This window comes from Vipera berus (assembly GCF_964194415.1).
Source record: "Vipera berus genome assembly, chromosome: 9".
Lineage (NCBI taxonomy): Eukaryota > Metazoa > Chordata > Lepidosauria > Squamata > Viperidae > Vipera > Vipera berus.
Window position 1 is genome coordinate 7,414,101 of NC_138212.1, and position 15,808 is coordinate 7,429,908.

The 15,808-nt window shown below is 40.4% G+C and overlaps 1 protein-coding gene across 1 annotated transcript; it reads right to left on the minus strand.

Moving 5' to 3' along the window:
* Positions 1–888: 888 nt before the first annotated feature.
* Positions 889–14,953, minus strand: LOC308672433 (neural cell adhesion molecule 1-like; the record flags this gene model as incomplete). Its single annotated transcript, XM_081335386.1, has 8 exons — positions 889–2,641; positions 3,501–3,666; positions 5,870–5,963; positions 7,358–7,548; positions 9,368–9,502; positions 10,890–11,036; positions 12,606–12,821; positions 14,839–14,953. The coding sequence occupies 8 exons, from the start codon at positions 14,951–14,953 to the stop codon at positions 2,581–2,583; spliced, it is 1,125 nt and encodes a 374-aa protein (XP_081191512.1). The 3' UTR covers positions 889–2,580.
* Between the last annotated feature and the right edge of the window lie 855 nt (positions 14,954–15,808).

A 15,808-nucleotide genomic window follows, 5' to 3' on the forward strand; every position in this document is an offset into this window, starting at 1 on the left:
GCTGAGCGCCAAAGAATTGAGGCCTTTGAACTCTGGTGCTGGAGAAGACTCCTGCGAGTCCCTTGGACTGCAAGGCGATCAAACCGGTCAGTCCTAGAGGAGATCAACCCTGACTGCTCTTTAGAAGGCCAGATCCTGAAGCTAAAACTCAAATACTTTGGCCACCTAATGAGAAGGAAGGACTCACTGGAGAAGAGCCTAATGCTGGGAAAGATCGAGGGCAATAGAAAAAGGGGACGACAGAGAATGAGGCGGCTGGATGGAGTCACTGAAGCAGTAGGCATGAGCTTAAAGGGACTCCAGAAGATGGTAGAGGACAGGAAGGCCTGGAGGAATGTTGTCCATAGGGTCGCGATGGGTCGGACACGACTTCGCAGCTAACAACAACAATACAGAGTTTAATAGATATTGCTCATCTTCATAAGCAGTTTCCTTCTACCTCCACTTGCTTGCTTACCACTTAGCAGCTTGGTAGTCTCCATTCCCATAAGTTTTTCTTCAGCATATTGTCCTGGGACTCACAAGAAAAATTTTCTAACTTGCTGACTCATCCTGGATCTGAAAGGCCTTCCCAACCTACTGTAAACAGCATGCTGCTAACCCAGGAAGTCCTCAACTTACGACCACTATTGAACCCAAATTTATGTTGCTAAATGAGAAATTTGTTAAGTGAGTGGGGAAGGGGTAAGTGAGATAATGAACCTTTGCCAGGATTATCTCAGTGCAAGGGTCTTATGGAATGTTCCTTGCTTTCTAAAAAAAAAGTGTCCATTTTCAAAATGATGGTTATTGATCCATGTAATCTAACTGTGGGGTGCCAGAACCATTTGCCAAGAAATTTGCCTGGATTTAATGACTGACCAGATTAAGAGTTTGTCAAAAGGCAACCAATCAGCGAAGAGGATTTATTAAGAACACTTATCCAAGGTTCTCTAGAAATGTAGTATCACCATTGGCTAGTTGCAAAATACAGCATTTTTTTAAATTGATGCAAAGATATAGTATCAATAAATGGACAAATAAATTACAGGAATTGTAATTGGGTCATTATGGGCCACACCCTAAGAAGAAGCTCAGTGACGAACAGCACAGCATTGTTCTCCCTCATTATGGAGGTCACAATGGAGCAATGGAGGGTTATTATCGTCCCCATAAAGAAACATCCAATCTTGATAACATTCTTTCTCACACAGAAGACAGCATACAAAGAGTCTTCACCAGAAACCTTGTGTGTCTCATGCAATCCATAGAGGCTCAGACCATTTGAGAACAGTTGGTTGGGATAAACTTACAGGGAATGCTTTTGTGGGGAATCTATATACCAGCAAAACTCTCATGTCTGTCTGTAACCTTTGATTGGGTAAAATGGTGCAACATAAGGCAACAATTTTTGGATTAATGTATCTCAAATGGGCTAATTTAAAGAACGCATCCAAAATCCAGGATCCATGTCTCTTGTAGGATTGAAATTTGGCAAAGTTGTGGCCACTTCAATGTTGCTATGCCACCATGCCACCACATTGCCACAGTGACTGTCATTTTCAATGCTTTCTTGCAGCTTCCCACAAGAAAAGTTAATGGGGAAGCCAGCAGGAAATAGAAAGTTGCTTCCACTCCCACTGCTGTCTTGCCTACCTGTGGTCATTCTGTTTCTCTGTTTAGGTAAGGAAATATCTCTGAAATGATGGCCCAATGGTCACAGCTTAACTAGTATTTTCTACTACCAAATGCCCGAATCTCTTCTTGGTTTGATGTTATCTTAGCAAAATGTTTTAACTTTCGCTTATTTTGAGAGGCTCTTTGGTATCAGCCCCTAACCTGTTGCATGTCAAAGTGGATATATGTACATTCCCAGGTATTTCACTAAGCACCAACTCAACCCATAGTGATGTTTCATTGGAAATAACAACTATTTCATTTGCTCCATTATGATGATATGGATTATTTCAATGCCATTCAAAATTTCTGATTTGGTAAAAAAAAGGCTGCATCAATAAAGGGTTAGCGCCATATGCACACAAAAATATGACCACAAGCTTGGCTACACCAATAAATACATAGTGGGGTAACAAAGTATCACAACCTCTCTATATGTTAAAGGTAAACTTTTTTTAAAAAAAATTGTAGTTGAAAAGCAAAAATGTTCTGATGTAATCTATTGACATAATGTTGTATTGATGTAATGACCTATTTTGGTCCTATCTGTAGAAGAAAGGATAACTCCAAATTGGGGGGGTGCAGGATTTCAGCCCATCGTGGATGTTACCCAGTGGTGGGATTCAGCCAGTTCGCAACACTTTGGCAGAACTGGTAGCTCATTTTTTGTTGCCCAAGCCCAGAATGGACTTCTGGAAGCGGCATCCACACAGATTTAGCCAGTTGTTCACCTATTTGAATCCCACCACTGATGTTACCTGCCACTAATTTTAGAGCAACAGCTCCATCAAAGGTGATAATAAGAGTAGAAGAATAGTGGGAGGTATAATAAAGAGGAGAAACTCCTTTTTCCATGCCCAGTTTATCCAAACGTTGCTGCAGAAAGTCAACATTTCATCATCTGATCTCACTGCTATGGACCAGTCAGGCTTCTGACCCAGAGATGTTCACCACAGGGCTTTTTCCTGATTTTGAGATGATTTTCCTGTGGAAAGAAACAAAAAAAAATCTCTTTGAACTTCCTTTTTTTCCAGTTTCTATCTAGGAGGTTATACAGTTGCAGTTCAGGGTTTGAATTATCTCTTTTTTCAACCTTTTCATTGTTAATGAGATCAGCAGTGAGGTCTTAGTTCGCAATGAAATTTCATTGTAATGTATGCTGATTAGTGTACATCCAAAGTGACACTAAAGTTATTATTCTATTCTGTCCTTTATTGTTCTATTAATTGAAACTTCAAAGGCCCAACGAACATAATTGGCAAGTGAATCCATAACCAAAACTTTATTTCCCTTTTTTTTAACCAGTCCTTCAGGATTTGATTACTGTTCAGGAAGGGTCACTTAACCCCTTGCCTCACCCCTGTTTTTTGAATCTAACCCACATCCCCCCAGAATTATTTCTCTACTGTCAACAAGGAAACGAACGCTATGAGTTTCTGAGCAAGGTATTTTTTTAAAAAAGACCCTGTGAACTCTTCCTACAGGACATTTAATTCTTCACACAAATATTCCACGTGTGGTTGCTGAGGAATTCCTAAACACTGTGGCAATCAAGAAAACCTTGCAAGGCATGTATGATGTTAAATAAAAATGGCTTGCAACACCTGAGCTAACAAAAGTGAATGGTCACCCCAAAAGAACCATCAAACTCAACCGGGATGACAGAAAACCATCTATGTATGAACCAAACTAGTGGGATGGAATCAAATCAAATGAAGCTTCCATAACTGAGTTTCAGAAAACTCGCCTTAGAGGAGACATAAACTAGGATTCCTGTCTTAGCACTTTTCCTTTAGGCTTTATGTCCTGTAACACCCATCCTTGGCTCCTACATACCAACTTACTCATTGTTCTCAGCTCCTGCTGTAGACCTTTTGCAGAGAATATTCTTTTTGCAGAACATCAACAAGCCACACCGGCGCTTGTAGTAACACCAGGCTTCGATCAGCAACAGGAGCACCAGAATTGCCAACACAATTGCCAAAATGCTGCCCCATCTCAAACCTCCATCTGGGGGGGGGGGGAAAGAAGTATTTCTGCTTAAACCAATTGGTGGGAAAGATGGTTGAAGCATCAAACATTTTCTTCCAAAACTAGCTAGAGGACAGTAAAAGTACCACTAGCACTCTGTAACCCATAAACTCAAAACACTGGAAAAAAAATTTCATTGGCTAAATTATACTGAGTTGTATGCATTTTAAGGGGCAGACATAAAATAAAGTGAGGCTTAATGAGGAAATAACAGTGTGTGTTTGCTAATTTTCTGAGTTTTTCTTCCTTTCCCCAAAAATGAAACAAAGACCAGTTTACTTAACTGACTCAGAAAGTTTTCAACTTTCAATCTCTGCTGTGTAAATTTAAAGATTTACAGAGCCTGTTTTAAAAAAAGTTAGTGATTTTATTGAATATATAGTTTGGGTTATTCCCCCCACATGCACAATAGGTCACCCATAATTTTTTGGCTAATTCAGTGACAGTGAAATTAGAAGAAAGGGGTTTTTGATTAATATTCTCCAGGATGTGACATAATTCCCCACCTGTTGTGATTCAGGGTCAGCCTGTGGGTTCAGCAGTTGGGTCGGACGACGACTCAGAGGAGGAGGGGGGTGTTGAAGATCTTGCTGATGATAGCCCTCAGGCAGGCCCCTCCCACTTGGTCACCATGGAGACCCAGCTGTGTGAGCCTGACAGTGTGGATGAAGATGACCCACAGCTGGCCCTGTTCAAGGACGCCCGACGCAGGAGGCAGTCAAGTAGGAGCAAGCAGAGGAAGGCTGTGGGGCTTCTCGGAAGGAGGCAAAGAGAGGCCACGCCCTGAACTCTTTATAAAGGGAATGTTTGGGGAGGGCTGGTTTGCTGAAAGCAACCGTTCCGATAGTGTTTCAAAGCTCCTGTATCTTGGTATGTGTTTTGTTTGTTTTTGTAATAAATTTGGCAGACATATTCCAGCCTCTTGCCGTTTATAAAGGGGTTGCCTTTTCTGCAAGGCCGGTAGCAGGCTGGTACAGAACACCACCGGAAGCTCATCTAACAGTCATCCTCTATACTTCAAACATAGCCCAAGTGCTGGGGGGGGGAGTTGGAAATGTAGGGGGAAAAACCATGTAAATTCAAATGACAGCAGCATCCATGCAAAAGCAGTAGGAAAAAATGGCAAACAGCCTGTTAAATGACTCCTATTTTTAAGTGGGTCTTGAAACGAGACATACTCTCAAACTGTCACTAAAGAGACACTTGTGATGAACCTTGCACCAAAAAACCCACACATCCTACTTAACTTGTCTTTCCTATTCCCAACAACATTCGCAAAAATACAGGAAGAATCCCCTGGCAATCTGAACACACTGACGTGGAAAACTACTTGGCAAAAGAAGAGTTAGACTCAAGAGATTTGGTGCAACATACCAGATGGAGTACTATATATATTTATATTTATATATTTATATTTATTTGATTTATATACCGCCCTTCTCCCGAAGGACTCAGGGCGGTGTATAGTGTACACCGGTGTATATCAAAAATACAAGGTACAAAAGTTAAAAGAAAATTAAATAATTATGCCCAATGCAATAGATAATTAAAATCAATATTAAAACCCCAAACCCATCAGACCAGGCCGGCTTGTTGTTTGAGTATGGTTAAAAGAATAGATAAATTATGGATATAAAGCAGCCCTACAGTAAGAGGGATAAGATATACAAATAGTGTAGTATTTTTTTATAATATATGAAATGCAAAAATATTGGGATAGTGTATGTGAATGAAAAGTTTGGATATTTAAAGGTAATTAACTTTGAGAAAATTATGGCTGATGAGAATGGTTTGGATACAGAGGGGAAATTAAGCTGAAATAAGAATCTTGAAAACAGGACATATAGTGACTTAATAAGACGATTTTTACAAATACAACTGAAACATAAGCCGATCAGAAGAGATGTTATATGCTGATATTATTGTTACTTGTACAAACACAAGAAAAATGTTTATATCCAACTTCGTATGTATTGAAAGTATTAAGAATAGATTTGTTTAATGTTCACAAAAGGAGAATACCACTGGAAGAAGAGAAGATCAAGGAAATATATCATTAATTAATATATTGATTATAGAACTACAGAAATTAATTATTATTGACTGTTTTTTAAAGATATGAACCCAAACAACACACTGTTTGCTAAGCACTAAAGACTGTTATTAAATGTTGACCATTCACCTTTTTCAAAAGGGACACTCTCCTTAGTCGTGCCTACTTCATTAGCTGCAGTTATGAGAAGTTCTGAAGTATCCTCCTGTGATGTTGGTATAACCTAATCCCAAAATAAATTTTAAAAATTAATCTCCCTTCTTAAAACCACCCAATCTGCTGTTAGAAAAAGTCTTCACCAAATTCAGAGAAGCCAATTTAGGATTTTGCATACAACAGGGATAGGGAACCTTCTGCCCACAAGTCAAACCTTTCCAAAACAAACTTCTTTAGGATTGCAGGCCAGAACTAAATCTGTCCTTTGCCACTTGTCATGTCAGATCTCACATCTGGTTCCACACCCTCCAAATATCTCAGTTTCTCAGCCCTTTAAGGTGTTGCCTACCAAGAGATAGAGGCAGAAGAAGCAAGTTCCCAGGAACCAAAGCTTCAAATGGTGCCATGTGTCTTGGAGTGAGGGTAAAATTGGTTCTCTAGCAATCACTGCTTTCTCATTTTAACCATCATCTCTTATAGATGCTCTACTCTGTGTTCACTGATTCTTTAGAGAGACTTTCTGCTGAGTTTTCGTTTTACCCTTATAGAATACAACCTTCTCAGTAGACATTAATTGACTGTTGTTGCTTGTTTACTTAAGCCCGGGTGGTACGGAGCTACAGGTCATGTTGGTCAACCAAATGCTGAAAAAAGGGGGATTTGATCATTGGCATCTAGCCAACAGGATCAGACAGCCAACAGGCAGCTGCCGCTGGTGGCAGCAAGGGCTGATTATATATATGGAAAACTCTGCTAATTGAGAAAATTGGATTATAATTAACGAACAAGAGCATCAGGCTGGCAAGACCACGGGTTTTCCAAATCCAGTTAGAGCAACAAAAGAATAACCATTTTGGAATGCAAAATGGAAACAGAGAAGGCTACAGAATTAGATGTGCTGACCAAAGAAACAGAGTGATAAAAGGAGGAAAAGGAAAGGAAAGGAAAGGAAAGGAAAGGAAAGGAAAGGAAAGGAAAGGAAAGGAAAGGAAAGGAAAGGAAAGGAAAGGAAAGGAAAGGAAAGGAAAGGAAAGGAAAGGAAAGGAAAGGAAAGGAAAGGAAAGGAAAGGAAAGGAAAGGAAAGGAAAGGAAAGGGGAGGGGAGGGGAGGGGAGGGGAGGGAGGGGGAGGGGAAGAGAAGAGGAGAGGAGAGGAGAGGAGAGGAGAGGAGAGGAGAGGAGAGGAGAAGAGAAGAGAAGAGAAGAGAAGAGAAGAGAAGAGAAGAGAAGAGAAGAGAAGAGAAGAGAAGAGAAGAGAAGAGAAGAGAAGAGAAGAGAAGAGAATTTTGGAAGTGGTGGAATAAAGTGTCTTGAAAAAGTCGTCATGGGAAGAGGAAGAAACAACCTAATCATAAAAAGGAACATTAACCAATGTTTTCATTTCTTCCCCTATTCAAAGAATTTAGCAGGGCGAAATAAGGGAGAATCAAGCCTTGGCAAGTTCACCAAATGTCATGTCTCACCTCAAAGAGGAACAAATAACTGTTTTGGTCCTGCACTATCCTTTGGATGGTATCCTCTTCAAAAATCTTCTCCTTCCAAGCAATGGAGACAGAGGGTGAGGGGTTGGCCATGATGGTGAAGTTGACTTGGATGGGATTCCCATTCTGGGTGACCAAAGGTACCCTTGTAAGGAGCTCTATCATAGGAGCAACTGAATGGGGGGACAGAAATATACTTTGAAATATATCACAAATTTTATACTTGGGTTCACACATTGCCTTAGCCCACAAACTATGGTTTGCAAGCCAATTAGAGCATGGTTTCTAAAGTTTACACCAAGAAGTACTGCAAATCGGTTGGAGTACAAAGAACGGAGTAGTCATAAACCAAAGATCTATCTTTATTATTTGAGGGGGGGTCTTTTTTTAACCTTGATAAATGATATAGTGGAGATTTTGACATTGAGCTCAAAAAATTACACTTCTTCTTATCATGCAAATGACACAGTGTATTGTACTCTGCTCAGAATCTTTTCTGGGTGTTTTACTGAGCATCAACTGTATAATTTCGGTAATTATCTATAGATATTACCTTTTTTTAAAAAAACCCATGTTTTCCATTTTTAAAAAGTAGGGGAAGTCAGAGGCAGGTGTAACTTTTCACCTCTGCGGTTTTCAGAATCTGCCTGCAATCTTCAGAGTATTGATGATGATAACTTTATTGTCACTTTGAATGTACACCAATCGGCATACATCAAAATGAAATTTCGTTGCATACAGCTCTCAAAGGGTCACCACCTCCGATATATACTTCTTGTTCGTGGCCCGCTCAAATTTCACATTGTCCATTTTAGTCTCTAGGGAGTGAACGATGGCACACAGGACAGATGGAAATGGGGCTCCATGTGGATTAGCCCTCAAATTCGCTTGTATTCTGACAACCTCGCCTTCTTTCCTTTTTCTGATCCTGACTCTTCCACCTTTTCCTTAAAGAGGCCTTGCTTCTTTTCGCCCCTGGAGCACGCTGCTGCTGCCACCAACTCCTCCAAAAGCCCCACTCCCTTCCTCTGGGCCTGCCGACAGCCTCATCCAGTTCCTTCACTCCATAAGCTCCAGGTCCTCTCCTCCTCTGCCTCCTCTGGAAACAGCCCTGATTTGCAATACAATCCATCACTGAGCCAGCAGTCAGATCTTGCTGCTGGTAGAACAAATTCAAACAGTGCCAACAACTTTTAACGGTCTCACCAACAGTTCCAAAACAACTAGAAACTTGCCATGCCAACAAAGATTGTCGGTCGTATGTCGTATGTTACCTTAGTTCCACCATGTTGCTCAAACACATTAAAATCTTTCTGATCATGTGGCCTATAGCCCTTACTATCCCTCCCAAAACTATTTGCCTTCAAGAGCCAATGCAGCCGCAGCCATTCCAGGCGCCGCCATCTTAGATCTTTCTTTAGTAAGCAATCTTCAAAGAGCTGGGCCTGTAAGAATGAGGAGGGCCGGGTGATGCTGGCAAGTTTCCTAACAAGTGGAAGTGTTGTCAGAGTGAGAGTTACAGTGGGCCAGTTCTCTGTGTCAATTCAAATTGCAGGCTGCAGTTTGAGATCAGGCTGGAATCCAAGTCTAATTCTAAGCACACATATTCATACCGCAGCATGTATCTAATAGAACGTGGTTGAAACCGATATTTTTGTTTTCTACGTGAAAAGATACTGCTTTAATTATACTGTCAAGAGTCTACTGCAGGGCTCTTCAAACTTGGCCCTTTTATGACTTGTGATCTCTTGGTTACCTTGAGCCAGTCAATCTCTTTGAACCCTAGAAAAAAAGCACTTCTTTAAATCCTTGCCAAGAAGGCTGCAAGGATTAGTCCAGGCAGTCTCCACAAGTCAATACTGATTTGAAGACATCAAAAAAAAAAACCCACAAAAAAACCACACACACACACACACACACACACACACACACACGAAAAGTCAGAACCTCCTAACTTGGTACAGTGCCATGAGGCAGAAAATGAGAACTTACATTTAATGTTGAGTGTGAAGTTTGCAAAAGCTACTTCATTGCGTTCTTCAATGGTTGCCTCACAGATGTAAACACCAGCATCTGAAAATTGGGTGTTCTGTATCAGCAGCCTCCCATTTTCAACAAAGATTTGCCCTGTAAACCCAAAAGAAATTGCTGTGATAATTAAATTTGTCTCTAGTCTCTATTTGTACCACCAGGCAGTCTTGGGGCTACGTGGAAACCCATCAAACTTCATGTAACCCCAACTAATTAGAAACAAGAAGTTTCCTTCATTTTGAGGCCCAAAATACGCAACAGGTATGTAACATATGTGCTTTCTGGATCCATTTCAGACAGTTTTCTGGTTTAAGCATGGGGTGGGATTGCTCACCTTTGTGAATGACCTATGGTAGAATTTGAATGGGGTGTGTGCCACCCTACTTTCTTGCTCAACTAAAGCTTGTGAAGCTACTGGTCATGGCATTCTTCTGGATCACCTGTGATGTTCAGAAGTATTGGGGGCACCATTTTGCAATGACACACAATCCCTTCTTGAGCTGGTAGCTTCAATCAGCATATGTAAGGAGGTAGAAGCTGATGTCAGGCCCGAACCAAGAGACAATATAGCAAAATACAGATGAGTCCAGTTCTTTATTCGCTTAGACCTAATGGACAGACTCTTGCCAAACTAAAGTTTTTTTAACTGACCATATATATCCTGAGAGATTCTATGATGTGGCTATCCTGAACCCCTTCCCCTATCCAGCACAGGACTGTGCAGTTTCTATGGTTTGTTTTTCTATGGAATCCACTGACTCCTCCATGGGAAAGATCTGTGCTGCCAAGGCTCCCTCCACTGCTTCTTCAGGTGCGCAGTCTATCACAGTTAGGCTCTCAATATAGAGAAGTACAGACGTGGCTTTGAAAAAGGAATTCAAGATGATTATGCAAACATCTATTTAACCTGAATAGACAGGAGAGGGTGAAGAAAAAAAAAGCTCAAGACTGCCCCACTTTGATTGTCTTCCATATATGGGAGGAAATTGTGTTATTACACCCTGTAATAATAGAGTTTCAGTAGTTCATAAGCTCAATCCTTTCTCAATCCTTTCATTTAGCATTTACATGGAGATGTTGGGGAAGATCTTCTGATCTACATCAGTTTATTGTTGATACCCAAATATACATCTCCAGCCTGGGCCAAACATGTAATGCAGTGAAAGTCTCTACTCCAGCTGAAAGGATCTGGATAGGGAGAAGTGAAGTATACGGTAAGTAATGAAATAAATAAAAATTGGCTAAAAGGTTTTTTTTTAAAATTAGGAGGAGGAAGAAGAGACAAAATTCATCCTGCAAAATATGAGGAAAATGTAGACAATCCTGCTTTCACATACTATAGAATGGCCCTGGACATTTTCTACCTTGATCAAATTCAGTATGGTCTTTAACCTCTTGAAAAATATTGCTTGTTGTCCCCCACCACAAAAAAAGGTTGTCCCTTCTGTTAAATAGAGATCTCCATAAGTAATCTCATACTCACTTTCCTTAATATTTCTGATGTCCTGGTTTCTAAAAATCCATCTAATAGTTGGTAGTGGTATCCCTTTGACCAAGCAGTTGAATTCTACATCTTGGCCCTCACGAACTTCTTTCACAAGATCCATATTGTTCCCAAACGTAGGTCTCTCTACGGATCAAAAGCAGAGATCAGAAAACAAAAGGCAGTGGGAAAAACAAGGGTGCTTCACCTTAACGTAGTCTGTCATTTCTAGATGAAACAGTGATCATTACGACACTATGAACTGGCAGCCTATTTGGAGAGTGTTTTTTATGTTCTGTGTGGTATCTAGTCTTCGGGAAGTGTTCAAAATGTCAGTGAGTATCTTTTCTGAACAGTGTGAATGAAAATTTGGAAGTAAATAAGAAATTAAAAACTCAACTACCTTGAGTAGACAAGAAACCATTGAAGTGTCTTTCTTTCTTACTAGGAAAAACAAGTCAGGATGGGTACATCAGTCAGGTGATTGCAGCAGCCATCTTGCATATTTTCAACTTTACCCCAAAAAGATGTCCTGGTGTTTGCACAACACTCTAATCCAGAACAATATATTTCATTTCATTGTATTACAGTTATGAGATGTTGTGGTTGTTGTTAGTTGCAAAGTCATGTCCAACCCATCGCGACCCCCATGGACAACGTTCCTCCAGGCCTTCCTGTCCTCTACCATCTTCTGGAGTCCCTTTAAGCTCATGCCTACTGCTTCAGTGACTCCATCCAGCCACCTCATTCTCTGTCATCCCCTTCTTCTCTTGCCCTCAATCTTTCCCAGCATTAGGCTCTTCTCCAATGAGTCCTTCCTTCTCGTTAGGTGGCTAAAGTATTTGAGTTTCAATTTCAGGATCTGGCCTTCTAAAGAGCAATCAAGGTTGATCTCCTCTAGGACTGACCGGTTTGAAAGCCTTGCAGTCCAAGGGACTTGCAGGAGTCTTCTCCAGCACCCTAGTTCAAAGACCTCAATTCTTTGGCGCTCAGCCTTTCTTATGGTCCAATAGTGTCATGAGATAAGTAATATAAAATGTGCACATATTCAATCCTTTGTTTGTTTGATATACTGCCTGACTCAAACAATTCTTAAAATGAAAGAAATTAAATACAACTTTCGAACTGAATTCAGAATGAAGAAGGAGGTTTTGGGACAACCCACTAACTATATTTACTGCTGAGCAATCTATAACTTTTGAAAATAACACAAAACTTAATAACTTTATGAAAGTGATAGATTTTTCTATAGACTAACAGAGAAAATAAATAAAAGTTGGCAGCAGATCCCAACAATTCAGCTAGGAAGAGGACACTGAGGGTGGTCCACACTTGCTGTAGAAAGAGAAATACAGAAAAAGTTGAGCTAAAAATTCTCCTTGAATCTCCTTGCATTTTGAATCTGCAAGATCTGGTGTGGTTTTCTTCCTTGGCATGCTCTGGAAATGCATCAAAATAAAAATGCTCCTAATACATTCTGGGTCTCTAGAGAAGTTAAGAGACTGGTGTCCATAGGTGAGGTAGATTTTGAAAGCACAATTAATGGACTGTGCTGCATTTTATTGTTGTTGTTGTTTTTAGCTTTGCGCTCTCTGCCATTTTATCCACTGCCCCGTTTTGGGTCTTAGCTACTGATCAATTTGGGGTTTCTTTGTACAGGTGGATTCTATATTCCACTGAGACCCCTTCCCAGATGCTCAAATAAATATTACTTACGAATCACATGGATTTCAATTTGATGACTAGCAGTTTTTCCGGAATCAAATTCTCCATCACACTTGAAAATCCCACCCTGATCTGGGCGAGTGAGGGTCATCTCCAGCCCCTTGGACAATTCATCAATCACCTTCACCCGATAAGGCTCCGAATCCTCTTCAATTTCATTTCCCTTTGGATCAATCCAGGTCAGAGCGGCTTCTCCGCCTCCTCTCACTGGCAAGTGGAAACGTTTCAAAAGGCACAGTTAACATAGCATGGGAAGTCACAGCCCTATTGCTTCATTTCACTTTAAGAAGGTACTTGGCCTTCCCTCAAAGCTATGGAAGCTTGTCCCTGTGCTTCCAAAAGAAGATGCTTCTGCACATATGCAGTGTGCTACAAGTAGAGGAGACCTCAGAAGGAAGACAAAAAGAAGGAAGGCAGTTCCCCCCCCCCCCCGACAAGCAATTGCTTTCCAAAGCAGTTTCAAGAATCACTCTGTTGGGATGATAAAAGGAGGAAGAGGGCATGGGGTGGCAGCAAAAAAAAAATAGCCAGATGGACATAATTGAGATTATGCAAAGCATTGTGCCATGGAATCCTTGCTTCAAGGTGGAGAGGCATTCTATTCTACTCCAACAGCTCAGACTGAAATTTTTATTCTGCTTTGTGGAAATGCCTTAAAAGTGAGCAGAAAGATTATTCCACATGTCCACATGACAGTAAAAAGGATATGTGGTGTTTTTTTTGCTTTGTGGACCTGCATCAAAGGGCACTTAGTTGAATCTCACTTGAAGCCAACCATCCATATATATGTACTGTATATCAGATTAACCTTTTGGTAAACTAAAAGTTTAAGTCAAGGTCAATTTCTAGAACTTCCTTCAAGTAGCTTTATCAGGATAAAATAGAAGTTGTCTTTCCTTGCCTTCATTCAGAAAAGTTTTTTTTTTTAATTTCCCAGTCTAGACTACAGACCCTGGGACTCTTTAGCAATCACTTATCTAACTACTAATAAGTTCAACTTTATTTAGGGTGTCTGAGATCAGACAAATTCACCTACATGCTGTCACTAGCTTGGCATAAAGATCTTGCGGAAATATCCATATAGCTTAATAGTCTTAGTTTGCCATTGCCTTTTTTGGGATATTTTTTTAACTTCCCAATCTATTTTACAGCTCTCGGATCCCTATGGAAGAACTAGCCAGCCTGCTGCTATATAGTTTCCAAATCATTTTGGAAAAGCTTTGTTGTAAAGAGGATGTTAAACCTATTGTTGAAATCAAGAAGCCGCTCAACACAAGAAAGTAATCCTAAGGCAATTCGCCTAGAGATGTTTGGAGACTCAAGGAATCAGATCTGGATTTTGCTGGCTTAAACTCTTCTAGCCTTCAGATCAGCTAATAATTCTGAGAGTTTTGTTTTTATTGCACTTGATCCTTTTTTTTTAACCTCAAGTTCTTTACAGCTTGGTGAGGAAGTAATTTACTGTCTTGGTAAGTTACTATCTAAAAACAAACTTAATATAATTCTCTTTTGTCTCTTTTGCTAAATCACTTTGAACAACGTTGGCCACAGTCAATGTTTGGATAGACATGTAAATGTATGGACACTTCTGGGAAAGTCTAGACAAACATAGTATTATACAGTAGGTATAATCTTCACCTGGCAATCAAGTTCCAAAAAACCCCACCAGTTTGAAACTCTGCAGAGGACCAAGTCACTGGAAACTACCTAGGAATTGTGACATCCTAAGTACCTTTCGCCATCTTTCCATAGGAATTTTAAACTTCAGATCTGTGCTAGACAAATGCTGGCCTCCTGGTGCTGTACAATATCCACCTATATCAGCTTCAGCCAATGTGGCCAATATCGAAAACAAGAGAGCAGGAAACCAGCAACACTTGAAAAACCACAGATTTGCATTAATAATTTGCCATTCAAATAATATATTTTAAACCTAGAAGTCGGGTGGGAGGGGTGGGGAGGAAAGAGGCAGCCTTGGAAAAAGTCTTGCCTTGGATAGTCTTGGTCTAAGTAGGACAATATGACTAAGTTTTATTCAGAGATTTTTTTTCCCCTCTCTTTATTTGACTAATGTACAGACGTTAAAGGATGAATTGGGCATCTTGGTTGCAATGCATAAATTGAGCTCCCCCAATCCATCCACTGCCCCCCACTAGGTAAAATACTATCCTGATGACACTTTTATATACAGTATGTGTACAGTTTTTCATTTTTCTGTACTTACCTTTGCATAAAAAGTATGTCTGCGCATTCAATTCCACATTTCCATTTATAGGAATAATTTCCAGAGACTCCTTGGCACCCTGTACAGCCCCTTGGGAGAGAGAAAAAATTTGCATCGGTGAAAAACTTCCATAAAAAAACTTATATATTTTTCTGATAATAATGAGCAAAACCATCTCAATAACACAGGCAATATTTTCTTCTAAAGATATCCAAAGGTTTGCAACTGAAGACCACACCTGGCAGTAAAGCAATCTTCTAGAATCTCCACTCCATAAAGCAGGTGGGGACATGCAAAGAAATGGATAGAGGCCAGGACCTAGCAGAAATTGGACTTAAATGAAAAACTGTTCAGGTAATTACACAGTGTGGAGTAATTTTGCACAGTCACTTTCAAAAATGCACCTCAGCGACTGCTCTTGAGGACTATATGAAGCTTTCAGAGAGCCAGGTATTCTGGAGGCATGACGTATGTTTTTTAAAAAATCCCATTTATATCCCACCCTTCTCTGAAGACTCAGGGCGGCTTACAATCTAAAGCACAAATCAAATGTGCTTAGCAGTAGCCTTCATTCTATGTATATGCCTGCTTATTAGGGCTTTCGCCCCCCCCCAAGCGGCATTATTACAAAGTCAGCTTATTGCCCCCCAACAATCTGGGTCCTCATTTTACCTACCTCGGAAGGATAGAAGGCTGAGTCAACCTTGAGCCTGGTGGGACTCGAACCTGCACTAATTGCAGGCAGCTGGTGTTTTGCAGCTGGTTGTAAGCCTTGGTTTAACTTTGCAACCTGTACTAAACAAACTTTTACAACCAAGGAATCCTTTGTGGTAACAATAACATTTACAACTATGATGTTACCGATAGGCACAAATATTTGTAGCTCAGGATTGTATTGTGGGTTTCTGGGTGCTATCTGATCTTGGTTGCTCAACTAAGTTTGGAAAGAGCCAAGGACCCCACAACTATG